The sequence below is a fragment of the Eurosta solidaginis genome, unplaced genomic scaffold, assembly GCF_040869045.1.
Source record: "Eurosta solidaginis isolate ZX-2024a unplaced genomic scaffold, ASM4086904v1 ctg00001317.1, whole genome shotgun sequence".
Lineage (NCBI taxonomy): Eukaryota > Metazoa > Arthropoda > Insecta > Diptera > Tephritidae > Eurosta > Eurosta solidaginis.
This window is the reverse complement of record NW_027137068.1, coordinates 77,736-91,674: the sequence shown is the minus strand read 5'-3', so window position 1 is coordinate 91,674 and position 13,939 is coordinate 77,736. Positions and strand designations below refer to the sequence as shown.

The window sequence follows — 13,939 nt, the reverse complement described above, 5'->3', positions numbered from 1 at the left end:
GTCAATGTGATTACTTTGAAGAACGTCAAGTTCGTGGTAAGCATTTCAACATTTCCCAAGGTTTGATAGTGGGTTTAACATTAATTTTATTTTTATAGTTTATAATTATTTAAAGGTTGCGTTAATGCTAGAACATGTACATTGATTTTACGTGGCAGTGCCGAACAATTTTTGGAAGAAACTGAGCTTTGTTGCATGATGGTACAATGATTGTGCAGCGTACAATTAAACATGATTCTATTGTTGCTGGTAAGTCAAAATACAACTTGAAAAAAATGTCTAATCTTAAATTGTTAAGTAATATTATGAAAAGATTGTGTCCAACTACGGAAGAAAAAACTATAAAATTTGTGTCAGTAAAATGATAATTATTGCTTTTGGTTGTTAGTTTTGAGGCATCGTCTTCGAGTGCCTTCTGATGTTGTTGTTGTAGCAGTGCTTCGCCCCATCCAGTAGGTCTGACCAATCACAAATTGGGGTGGACCATAAAGAGAGGGGTGTTAGAGGAGTTGGTTCCACATTACAATTGATGAGATGGTTGTTGTCATGTGGGGACACATTGCAAGCAGGGACACTTTGTATGTCGGGGTTGATTCTGGATAGGTAAGAGTTTAACCTGTTACAGTATCCAGATCGAAGTTGGACTAGAGTGACTCGCGTTTCCCTAGGGAGCGTGCGTTCCTGTTCTGCAATTTTAGGGTATTGTTCTTTGAGTACTGAATTCACCGGGCGATTCCTGACATAGAGGTCCGACGCCTGTTTATGGAGTTCACCAAGGACCTGCTTATGTTTTTTGGCTTCATACGGCTGTGTTCTCAGGTGCCGTATTTCCTCATAGTGCTTACGGGGGTGACTCCTTAAGACCCTGGGCGGTGTTGGCTCATCAATCAGATGTCTGTTGGGATGCCCAGGTTCCTGGGTATTCAACAGAAACTGTTCGGTTAGCATTTCATTTCTTTCACTAATTGGGAGTATTCTCGCCTCATTATGTAGATGGTGTTCTGGGGACCTAAGGAGACAACCCGTGTCGGTTATGAGAGCAGTATTTTGGCAGGCCTGTAACTTCTTCCAGTGGGTAATCCTTAGGCTTGGCGACCATATGGTGTAGGAAACAATAGTGACTCCTTCTGGTGGTGAAGATTGCTATTGATATGTACAATTTAAACAGAAGTAGGGATATGACACCGGTTTGAATGTGAGTTTTTTTTTGAAGTTATTGCAGAAAGCGTTGAGGATTTTTAATATCTTACGAGGTACCTTTGTAAATGTTTCTGAGAATGAAGAATGAGACCTACTCAAACTCAGTTTTCACCAGGACAATCCCGATGAGACTTTGCTATACTTTAACATACAATACTCCTGTGTCGTGCCCCTGGGGGGTTGTCCTATCTCCTCTGCTCTGGGTTGTGGTAGTCAACGAGCTTCTTGTGGAGCTGGAAGCCAATGGTTGTCGGGTAGTTACCTATGCAGATGACCTCGCTATCCTAGTCAGGGGCAAATTTCTGGGCACCCTGCGCTATGTTCTGCAGGGCTACCTGTGTGTATACTGTGGCTAGGTGGGCTGAATCATGTGGATTGGCGGTTAACCGGGGAAAAACAGAATTGGTTCTTTTTACAAGGAGATATAAGATACCCGACTTCAGAACTCCTTCGATTGGAGGGGTCCCGTTGGTACTTACTGACAGGGTTCAATATTTCGGAATTATTCTGGATAAGAAGCTGTCCTGGAGGCCCAATGTGGAAGGTAGGGCCAGGAAGGCCGCGGTTGCCTTGTACTGCTGCAGGGGGGCTATCGGAAAGAGATGGGGGCTCTCGCCAGGAGTAGTACACTGGCTTTATGAGATGGTGGTCAAACCGATTCTGCTCTATGGGGTGCTGGTCTGGTGGAAAGCACTGGACACGGCGAGCACATCCAAAATGTTAGTGTCAATGCAACGGACGGCGCTTATTGGTATCAGTGGCGCTATGAGAACAACACCTACCTTGGCACTGAATGTCATGCTGAATATACATCCAGTAGATATTGCGGGAAAGGCAGCCGCGGCCCGGTCGTTGGTCAGGCTTCGTGATATGGGTTATATTCTTTCTGATTTCGGACACTCTAGCCTTCTTACTAGTTTCGACTTTATCCCGGACAGGACGGACTATTGCATGCCGGTGGCCGCTCCCTATACAACTTCCACCCCAGTCATTCCCCCGAGGGAGGAGTGGAGAAGAGGAATTATCTGGGGCATGGGACCGGTTAACTTGTTCACGGATGGGTCGAAGTTGGACGGAAAGTTTGGCGGGGGTGTCTTTTGTCAAGAGCTAAATGTAAGCCGCAAGTTTAAGTTGGCTGATCACTGCAGTGTATTCTAAGCGGAAGTTGCTGCGATTAAGGATGCGGTGGATGAAATGCTATCCAGCGCTACTAAGGTTAGGGAATTTAACATCTACTCTGATAGCCAAGCGGCTATAAAGGCCTTGAGCTCAACTACAGTGCGATCGGGGGTGGTCTGGGAATGCCTGACCTCACTTGCGATTGCATCGAATTATTTTACAATTAAGATTATCTGGGTCCCGGGACATAGTGATATTCCGGGTAACTGTCAAGCGGATCTCTTAGCCCGAATCGGTACAACTGAATCGGATGAAGATGGCTGTAGGGATTTCGGGATTCCGCCAGCCACCCGTGGATTGCTCTTCCATAGCTGGGCCTCGAGTCAGCTCAGCAAACGTTGGGCGGACACTACGTCTTGCAGGGATCAAGATCTTTCTGGCCGAAAGTGGATGGCAGGAGGTCTGCTGAAATAATTGGGTTCACCTATAAATGGTCATTGGGGTTTTGATAGGGCACTGTCCCATGGGTATCCATGCGGTATGTCTCAATATATTGGAAATTCCATCCTGCTGCAGCTGTATGGAGGATGATGAGGTGGAATCACCAAATCACTTTATGCTTGACTGCCCAGCTTTTGCCAGAACTAGGCGAAAGTATTTCGGCCGTGACTCACTTGGATCTCCCGAGGAGTTATCCAAGGTTGAGATCGGGATCATTCGGATCTTTATCGTTGCTACCCAACGATTCTCTAAGTAGTTATATCTACGTCACCGTTAGTTTAGTTTATTATATGTGGTATCACAACGGACCGTCATGTTGTCCAAGTCAGCTTCCCCTATCAGGGAAGCTACCACCCAACCTAACCTAACCTAACATACAATACTTTACCGCTTTTTAGCACAACTATCATTTTTGATTTTATTAAAATTTAAAAATGTTTCTTCCTCTACAGTTCAGCATATCTTTTGCCAACACAGGTTGGCGATGTGTTTGCGCAGGACTGTGCCTTCGCTTCGTGGATAGTGCGGCGCGCGATTGACCAACAAGATGATGCCACGATACCTTTGAGTATTGTTAATCTGAAAATTAATATGCAATGAATTTGTACAACAAATGAACAACACACACTGAAATAATCTTGGTTAAAAAGTATCTAAGAATCTAATAATTCTAAGTTTTTTCCTACGTTACTATTCTAAGTTTTTTATGCTCTAATTAAGATAATATTCAACAATCTCGTAAAGATTGCAAAGATTTTTAAAGCAATTTAATTGCAACGAATTTGTCAATAATTTTTAACCAAAATTTATAAAAGAGATGTATAACAAAAAAATATTTTGCTGATGAATTTAACTGACAGTACCAATACCATCAGCTAAATGGTCCTTATAAATATTGTAATCACATAATTCAAAACAAAAAATTACTATGAGTACCTACATACGTTTATTATTGCAAAATCACGAAGAAAGAAAATTGCATGAAGTACCCTCAATTTAAATTATTCCACTGAATGTATATATCGCATTTTAAACTAAAAAATGTGAAAACTTAAAAAAAAATTAAATCGGTATTTAAGTGTAAATCGATCCTTGAAAGCATCGTAAAATAACTTATGTTTTTTTGGTATTTAACGTTATCGTTCAGCCTGGTTTTGTTAAGAATTTTGTTATTTTTGTGATATAAATCAACATTCAACACAAAGCTTCTCTGATTATGAGTTGCAATACATTTTGGTTTAGGTTGCGATATGTAAAATTACATATTTTTGTACACTGTTCTAAAATGTAAAGGAAAAAAAATTTTATTTAAGTTCAGTAAACTATAATTGAAGCTCAGGAATTTCAACTGCAGTAAGTTCAATTATAATTTTCTGAACTACAAACAGAAATTCTGAACTTCAATTTAAATTTTCTGAACTACAAATAGAAATTCTGAGCTTGAATTTAAATTTTGTGAACTTGAATTGAAATTTTTGAACTTCAATTGTAACTTTCGAACTTCAACTGAAGTTTTCTGAACTAAAATAAAAAAGCTATAGTATTAAAATTCGCGAATTACAAGTCAACTTACTCCAATTGTGAATTGCCTACTCACGATTTGATGGTTTACTGCAACGAATAGTTCTGTTAGTTCTTCTCTTTTGTTTTCTATATCATTAATTTATTTAAGTTTCCCTTAACTTTGTATGCATACAATCGCATACAATAAAATTTGTATTTATGGCTCACCAACAAGACTGAAAAATTATTCCTTCCTTAAGACTTATAGTTAATAATTTACAACTATTATAAATAATCTAATATATTATAAAAATCTTGAATAAAAGAAATGTTAATGGATTTGAATTAAAGAAATGTTTTATTTATATAGCAGTATAATACAAGTAAAAAAACGGTCATAATACTAAGGAAAAGGCGGTCATTTTAACGAAAAAGTCCTCGTAAAGTTACAGGTATATAACTTAAAAAATGACTGCCATAACGTGAATGTAAGAACATTACAGCACTATAGTTTGTTTACATTTCGATAACCTAATACCGCATATGTGTGAGAAGTATGGACAATCACATAAATAGGTACGACGGAATGGACTGTAGCCCGTTTCTGTAACTTCCCTACAAAAATTTGGTCACAAAACTTACCCACGCCCATGCAAATGTGACTATAGATATAACTTATGACCGTAAAATGCTAGTCAAATGACGTGGAATGACGACAGCGTTTTGCAGGGTTTGAGTTATAATAACGAACGATTTGCTTTCGCAAGGCTCGTATCACTTTCGATATGAAAAGGGTTTCTGTAACGCACTCAATTCCCCTTGCGATATAATAGTGGGGAGTTTTTATCATATCGATGGAACAATCGAAATGGAACATAGGATCTGTCATTAATAGCTAAAAATGTAATAAAAAACACAAATTCTTTTTTCGTTGTTGTACTCCATGATTCAATCACAAGAGAAGAAGTTCAATATTCATTTTGTTTAAATTGGTATTTTAAGGAATTTACAATCATCCCTTGACTATAATAATAAAGGAAAAATAGTGTGCTACGGGTACTTACTTTGGAAGATTCAATTCCCAAAACCAAAAAAAAAACAAATTGTTTTTTTATGATCAACATTCGAAGACTCAGTCCACCGAGGAGCTATAAGTAAGTAAATATGGACATATATGCATAGAAAGAATTCGGGCCAAGTTACTTTACAAATTCGCCTTGTGCTCTTTAAGTTTTACTAATATGTATGTACTTTTTCCATAGGAAAAAATGTTTCCGGCTGCACTATTTGCTCTGGCAACTGACCAACGAAACATGTTGCGCATACATAGATGCCATTTACGGGATGCAACGGACCCCTTTCAGTTGCCTGAAGTACGCTTCGAAGAGCTCTTTCGCACTACATTATTTTGCAACTGGCTCGTTTCTTTGAGATGTTGGGCAGGATTTTGTTTGCTCCTTGAGCAAAACGATGGTCAGTAGATCGATTAAGGAGGTTGCGCACATTATAGAAATAGAATTGATGTGCAGCTACATCAAATTTCCTACTACGGTCGATGAGCAAGATACCGTAAAACAAATGTAAGTACTCTAAGAGACAGCGGGCAAGCTTTTCAGTGCTGGTTTAAACTCCAGTCAAAGTTGATCATAGTTTAACCTTATCAATTTGGCTACACTTATTATTATTAAAGCTGACCCACTCTGCATTTAGGTGATAAAATTTTGAATTGACTGAATAATGAATTTTATACTTGTTAAAATTTTATTTTTGATTGAAGATCTTATTTTTTCGCATATACACATTTTTTCAATCATGAAGTTCAGAAAAAATATATTAAAATTGTATTCTTCAAGAGAAGAAATAATGTATGTATATACTGCTCCTAACAAAAGATTTCCCCAACCATTTCTCCACCTTCGGCTTCCCAGAAAATATAAATCCAACCATTACACAATACAAAGGTGGTGAACTATTTGAACCCCAGGTAAGTGAAACTCTCTTGGCATATATACCTGGATATGGCTTCAACATCCCGTACCATATCGTATTTTAAGATATTGACGATCATATCTGATGCTGGATGTTGTAGTCGCAGATATATATTGGTCTAGTTTGTTTGCGAATTACCTTTGGTTCAAATAGCTCACTTTGGCATGCTTTCTTCCCCTTAGCATGTAGTATCTTATTTTGTATGACATATGAAAAATAAATGCCTGATAATCGCATTCAAAAATGATTCAAAAATCTCAACCCAAATGCCTGAAATATGTTCACGAATATAATCAGAAAATGACTGTGAAAAGCATTCAAATATTACTCTAAAACAATTAAAGCTGAATTTTACAATGATATCAGATATGCACAAAAAGCGTTTCGAAATACATATAAATCATAAATGATTATTCAAGAATAATCACATATAATTATACCAGTTAATTTCTATTTCAGATTTTACTCTGCTACCGGCTTTCCCGAATGCATTGGCGCTATTAACTGCACACAAGTAAAAATTAAGAAGCCGGCAGCAGACATTGAAAACTGTTATATAAATAGAAAAGGATTATTTTCAAAAAACGTGCAGTTAATATGCGATTACAACCGACGTATACTCGCCGGCAACGCACGTTTTGGTGGAAGTACCCACGATACTTTTATATGGGAAAATAGCCTTTGTAAAGATTTCTTGGAAAGGCAATACAGCCTATGTGCAAATACGAGTTGGCTTATTGGTGATTCCGGATATCCGCTGCAGCTATGGCTTATAACACCGTTTCGCGCTCCGACAACAACTGGCCAAAACAATTTTAATTTTGCGCATATAAGAGCTCGAAACTGCGTAGAGAGACTAAAAGGCGTTCTAAAAAAGTGTTTGCGTGTTTGTCCCATGAGCGCGGAGTGTTGGTGAAGCCTGAGTTGGCAGGCGCAATCATAAACGCGTGTCTAACTTTGCACAATTTTCGACTGCAACATAGGCAAATTATGCCAGACACAGCAAATGCAAATGGAAATCCATCAGAAGTAGATTTTCTTGAGGAAGACTGCCCAAACGACAGCTTACCACAACAAGGTCGGACGGTTCGAGAAGCTTAGAACCAGGAGACGGACATAGGATACTTTTTATCCCGTTGTGGCTAGGGTCTTGAGATCAAAACGTGGACTTGGTATCAGCGAAACTGACGTCACAACAGTAATTACATCACGTGAGCTGCTGCCCAAATTTAAACAGTTATTGGATAAGTGTTCTAAGTTTCCTTCCATTAGCACATGTTTTCATGCTACCCGCCGAGAGTGTTTGCTTAATAACTGGAGTGCCTATTGGCTATTCAACGCCATTGACTTTAATTGATACCAACAGTAAGATAATGTGAAGGTGATGCGGTTGTATTAAAACCTACTTGCATGACTTCCTTACCGGTTAGTATAGATTTTTACAATATATATTTTTTTGCTGAGTACAATGATTTGGCTTTATACTATTTTTTTAATTTTAGCTAATTCTGGATCAAACACCGTTAATTGATAAGTAAATTATAAACGGCATTTAAAACAAATATACATTTTATTTATATTTCAATTCACTCTATAAAGAATGGTTTTCCAGAATGTTGTTAAACTTATGGGTGGACGTGTGCACTTGATTATGTGCGGTGGATGGCAAAATGTGGTTTAGGACTGGTGATATTAGTGAAATGCATCCAGATGATGTACTTAAAATCATTGGTGGGTGTGCGTATTCAATATTTTGCATTCTGTTAATTATTCCGACAAAAATTGTATCAGATTTATTTGAATTAAATAATGGGGTCGACTAAGTCCATAATTATCTCCAGATAGCAAACGTTAATGCAGGGGGATTTGCAGTTGTTGTTGTAGCAGTGATTTCCAGTAGTATTTGGCAGTTCTCCTGCCATATATATGATTTCTTCCTTGCATATCGCGTCTGCCACATCAAAGCCTATCAAAGTTCAAGCCTCTCCTACGCTTGATGTACACTATACAAAATATGTACATACATACCAAATAAAGAATGTGGGTATCTACATTGCAGATGATACTCAGGTATTGAATACGACGTGTTTGCATCTATACTTTTCAAGATATGCTGTTTTCAATCAAGTCAGAATATACAGCTTTTGATATGATATTTTTATTTAATATTCGTTAAAGGTCAAACTTTGATTCCTTATACGTGGAACTGTCGATACTGCTAACACTTAACGAAAATTTGTTACAAAACCTAATCAGAAGCCGTATCTACAACTTTATATGTCGTTTTTTTTTCTTTAAAAGGAAAGTACGGTTGGAAAAGTGTATTGAATGCTTCGTGCACTATGGTTAACACAGTATTTCACGCCTTTGCATATAAGACTACTTCTGGCTAAAGCGTACTTAATACCTACGCTATTCTATGGTTGTGAGACTTACTCAAATTGTGACTATGGCCCGGTTTCACCAACTCGACTTAACTTAGTTAAGTCATATTTTTGAATTTTTCTGTTTCACCACCAATGCTTAACTAAGTCGCAAATTAGCCTACCTGTCAGCTGGCTTATTCTCGACTTTCAACAGTGTTGCTGTAGTACAAATTTTGAGTCGAATTAAATGGCACTATTTATACTTATTTCATTATGCAAATATAGCAACCCCGCTATTGTTTACATCTGCAATTTCTTTGAAGTGGCTTATTTTATTTTATTATCGGTGGAAAATTTATAAAAAATTTAATGGATCTTCGAGATTCTGGCGAAAGCGATTGCGACTTTGAAGCTCTGCAGGTAATAGTGCTGCGACGAAAAAGAAAAATTAAAGAGCGTCCTGACTTTTTTCTACATTATGACGATGTTGACTTTCGCGAACGATTTCGTATGTGCAAAGATGCTGCTTGGTTTGTTTTTTCTTTAATAAAAGACAAAATTTATCTTGGAGCACGGTAAGTTTACATCATATTTTATAAATGTTGCCCTAAATTACTTCTTCGTTTACAGCAACAACGCAATGCAGCCACATCAAATGTTTTTCATCGCACTCCGGTTCTATGCTTCAGGATCTTTTCAGCAAATTGTGGCAGACCTTTCCGGAGTTTCAAAAGCAAGTGCCTCACGTGCAATTACGCTAGTTTCCTACCATCTAGCATCCTTGCGACCAGATTTTGTAAAATTTCCTGAAACGGAACAGGAGCGCTTGGAAACACAGGCTGCTTTTAAAGAAAAGGCAAATTTTCCGCGTGTAATTGGGGCAATGGACTGCACCCATGTTAAAATCAATTCCCCAGGTGAATATGCGTCAATATCTCAGTATTAATTTATAAACGCTTCCCAAGGCAGCCGGTTCTGTCCGGCTGTCATTTCAGTGTAATCCCATTTAATCTGTTGCGTCCCTCCCACAAATTGTCATCCTCCCAGCAGATCCTTGCAGCGGAGTAAAAATCTAGTTGAGGGGTCGACTGCTAATACGCTACCAAAAATATCGAGAGAGGTATCAAAAGATGCGTATTAATCTCGAAAATAATAATCCGAAGGCGGAAAATAAAAATGTTATCTCAGTTCGCAGATATTTACAGTTGAAGTTGGCGATTTTCATGTGGTTGTTGTAATGTTGTCGTACCCACAAAAAAAATTGTGAACATAAGTGTTTTGCGCGGACGATAACCTCGGACAATAACCACGCAAGTGGTTGAAGTGGTGAAAATTGATAAAAATGGAAAAAATGAGATAATTCAATAACAAGGTAGTGAAATTTGCTAGGTGGATTTGTTTTATGACGCAAAACATAAATTCTCAAAAAGATTGGTATATGGGCATGGCAAAACCCACATTTAGAAGAAGAAAATTTGGAAGTTTAAAAAGCCGTAAATCAAAAGCCGTTAAAGATATTATATTTGCTTTGCAAATGAACAAAAGTGCCTGAAAGCCACTCCTACTTCAGCTTTTCAATTGCACAGCTGGGTATGTAATGTTTGGTTTCACCCGAACTGAGACCTTCTTACTTGTTTTTTAGTTTTGATTTTGCTCTGAAAAGTGTTAACACTGCACTAAATTTTTTTGTGTGAAGTTATCATAAATAATAGCTTAAGAGAAAAGTTAATAATTAATAATTATTTCAACTGAAATGATTTTTTTCTGTTTTTCACAACAAAAAGTGAAACTGTATCTTATAGAAGACTCACGTTTTTAGTTGCAGAGGGGTCATCTTTTGCATCGTGCTCCTTTTTAGTTTTTCCTAAAAATTGGCGGGACGGGACCTACTTGTTTTATGCCGACCCCGAACGGCATCTGCGAGGCAGATGAGTTTTCACTGAGAGCTTTTCATGGCAGAAATACACTCGGATTTTCATGTGGTTGTTGTAATGTTGTCGTACCCACAAAAAAAATTTGTGAACATAAGTGTTTGGCGCGGATATAGTTTTGGTCTCCAAACCGGTGTTGGACCCACCCAGGGTAATTTTTTATAAGCGCGGCCGTAGGCCGCCAATGCATAGGTGTTCTGCGCAAAAATACGATGGACCTCACCCCCGGTTTCGGAGGGAACAGCGGGTCATTTTTCGGTTTTTCGTTAATATTTTTTGACCGAGTTAAAATTTTTATTTTCCGCCTTCGAACTATTAATACTGATGTCAAGACGCGTCGTTTGACACCTCTTTCGATATTTTTGGACGCGTATTAGCAGTCGACCCCTCATATAGATTGTTACCTGCATCGGGACGGGGCCATACTCTCCTGCTCCGGGAAGGTATCGAATCCTAAGGGCGCCCCGTAGTCTACGCCTCAGCGCCCTCACTACCTTCCAGCAGCTCTGCTGCTCAACAAGCGACGCCCCACGGCGTCACCAGCTCATACGGCCGCTTCCACTCATGCAATGCCGAGCATCAGCACCCGCTCCCGTCTTCTGCTTCCCTCTTGGAACCAACGCCTTTAACAACCCTCTCATTAGGGTCCACCCCTGTTGAAACAGCAAGTTTCCTTGGACTCCCGTTAGAGGACATTGATGACAATTTGTGATCGGTCGCACCTATTGGATGGGGCGAAGCACTGCTACAACAACAACATTAATTTATATACAGGTGGTGATGATGGTGAAGTCTTTCGAAATAGAAAAGGGTTTTTTTCTTTTAATGTGCAGACAATATGCGACAGCAAAATGAATATATTGGATATTGTAGCTCGATGGCCAGGATCTGTGCATGATTCAAGAATTTTTCGGAATTCGCGCATTTCCTATCGGCTTGAAAATAGGGAGTTCCAGAATGGCCTAATTGTTGCTGATAGTGGCTATGAAAACTCGAGCGTCGTGTTGACACCTCTTTCAAATTGTACAAATAGAGCAGAAAATTTGTATAATGAGTCGCATATCAGAACACGTAATTGCGTCGAGCGCTCATATGGTGTGTGGAAACGTAGATTTCCTGTGCTATCAATGGGAATTCGAATGAAAGTCACTAGAGTTCCTTACATCGTTGTAGGAACAGCAGTATTGCATAATGTTTGCATTCGCTTTAATGATAAATCCGCACCACAACTTTCACCTGAAGTTAACGATGCTGTAATTAATGTTTTAACAGTCCCGCCAAATCGCTCAAATGAAGGGCGATCTCGAAATGACCATACCAGAAGAACAATAATTGATACATATTTTGCTCGGCTATAACAACACCTGGTGCGTTATCTCACGTGCAATACATTTTCTTTTTATCTCTTAAACTTATTTTTCACTTACAGGTAATAATTTGCGTCAAACTTTCGAAAATCAAGTCAATCGTATACAATATATGGGTGGTCGTGGGTGAAGGTCTTATCGATACTGCTGTAAAAACTGCAGAAACTGGTTACATCCAACGTCGTTTAATTAAGGCTATGGAGTCTGTTATGGTTAACTATGATGGCACAGTACGTAACTCTGTAGGTCAACTGATTCAGTTGCGTTATGGCGAAGATGGTTTGGCTGGTGAAACAGTAGAATTTCAAAATCTACCTACCGTTAAGCTTTCGAATAAAGCATTCGAAAAAAGATTCAAATTTGATTGGTCGAATGAACGTTATATGCGTAAAGTATTTACAGATGATGTTATAAAAGAGTTGAGCGAAAGCGGTAATGCATTACCCGAATTGGAAATTGAATGGGATCAATTGTGTCGCGATCGCGAAGCGCTGCGTGAAATTTTCCCCAATGGTGATTCGAAGGTAAAGCACATTGTTTACTTTTTAATTAAGCAAAAACTTATGTTATAACTTTTTAATTGAGTAGGTCGTATTACCTTGTAATTTGCAACGCATGATTTGGAATGTACAGAAAATTTTTCATATTAACAAACGCATGCCAACCGATCTGTCGCCTTTGCGCGTTATTAATGGCGTGCGTGATTTATTACAACGTTGTGTTATTGTGGTCGGTAATGATCGTTTGTCGAAACAGGCTAATGAGAATGCTACGCTATTGTTTCAATGTTTGGTACGTTCGACACTCTGCACGAAATATGTAGCAGAAGAGTTTCGTTTATCGACTGAAGCGTTTGAATGGTTGATTGGAGAGATTGAAACACGTTTTCTGCAAGCACAAGCGAATCCTGGTGAAATGGTGGGCGCTTTGGCTGCACAGAGTTTGGGTGAACCTGCTACACAGGTGCGTAATTATGGTGTGTTGGTAAATATCTGTCTTACTTATTTTTTATTTGTATTGTAGATGACACTCAACACTTTCCATTTTGCTGGTGTATCATCGAAGAACGTAACATTGGGTGTACCTCGTCTAAAGGAAATCATTAATATTTCCAAAAAACCAAAGGCTCCCTCACTAACTGTTTTTCTCACAGGCGGTGCTGCACGATATGCTGAGAAAGCAAAGAATGTGCTGTCCCGTTTAAACACACCACATTGCGTAAAGTAACAACTAACACGGCCATTTACTATGATCCCGATCCACAGCGAACTGCGATTTCAGACGATCAAGAATTCGTGAATGTTTACTATGAAATGCCCGATTTTGACCCAACACGCATTTCACCATGGCTATTACGTATTGAATTGGATCGTAAACGTACATATAGCAGTTAAGAAATAGTATCTTTAATTATATCTATGAGATCTCTTTATGTTATTGCTAATTGATTTTTGTTTTTACATCATTAAATTATCTAAAAATTATCATTAAATTATCAAAAAAATGATTTTTTAAATTGATTTGATATTTGAAGTTAATTATTTTGTTAAGTTATGACGGGTCGTCTCCAGTAGTTGTCCATGTCGTTGGACTTTTAATATAAAGGTAAAATAGTTAAACTACTCTATCTCATTTTATGCTTTAAAGTTTCGAACTTTAATAAGTTTTAACTGTGGTCTTTAATGATATCACAACGAACCTTTCATGATTTCCAAGTGAGCTTTTCCTACATTGAGCATCTGCAACTTAACTAAACTCAATTCACCAATTTAAAATAAAAAAGCAAGTATAATTAACGTGATGGCGCGAATTTTAGCCGTTATTTAATTTTTTAAGTTCTAATTTAACTTTTTCTAATTTAAAATTTAATATCTCCATTTCAACCGCTTGCCGCTCCCTGCATTGGAGAATATCGAGCTCATGCCTCTCACGCATAAACTTCATTTGAAGCTCCACCCTCTCT

At 38.2% G+C, this 13,939-nt stretch overlaps 1 protein-coding gene, 1 long non-coding RNA gene and 1 pseudogene across 2 annotated transcripts; all 3 read left to right on the top strand.

The window, feature by feature from the left end:
* Positions 1–5,237: 5,237 nt before the first annotated feature.
* On the top strand, positions 5,238–7,094 carry LOC137236091 (uncharacterized). The gene is made up of 3 exons (XR_010948248.1): positions 5,238–5,477; positions 5,586–5,903; positions 6,772–7,094. It is a non-coding gene; the product is annotated as an uncharacterized lncRNA (long non-coding RNA).
* Positions 7,095–9,047: 1,953 nt separating this feature from the next.
* On the top strand, positions 9,048–12,121 carry LOC137236095 (putative nuclease HARBI1). Its single transcript, XM_067758784.1, has 4 exons — positions 9,048–9,253; positions 9,309–9,595; positions 11,384–11,976; positions 12,039–12,121. Exons 1-3 carry the CDS (start codon positions 9,048–9,050, stop codon positions 11,965–11,967), a joined length of 1,077 nt encoding a protein of 358 aa, XP_067614885.1. The 3' UTR covers positions 11,968–11,976; positions 12,039–12,121.
* On the top strand, positions 12,099–13,370 carry LOC137236094 (DNA-directed RNA polymerase II subunit RPB1-like; annotated as a pseudogene).
* Positions 13,371–13,939: the final 569 nt, after the last annotated feature.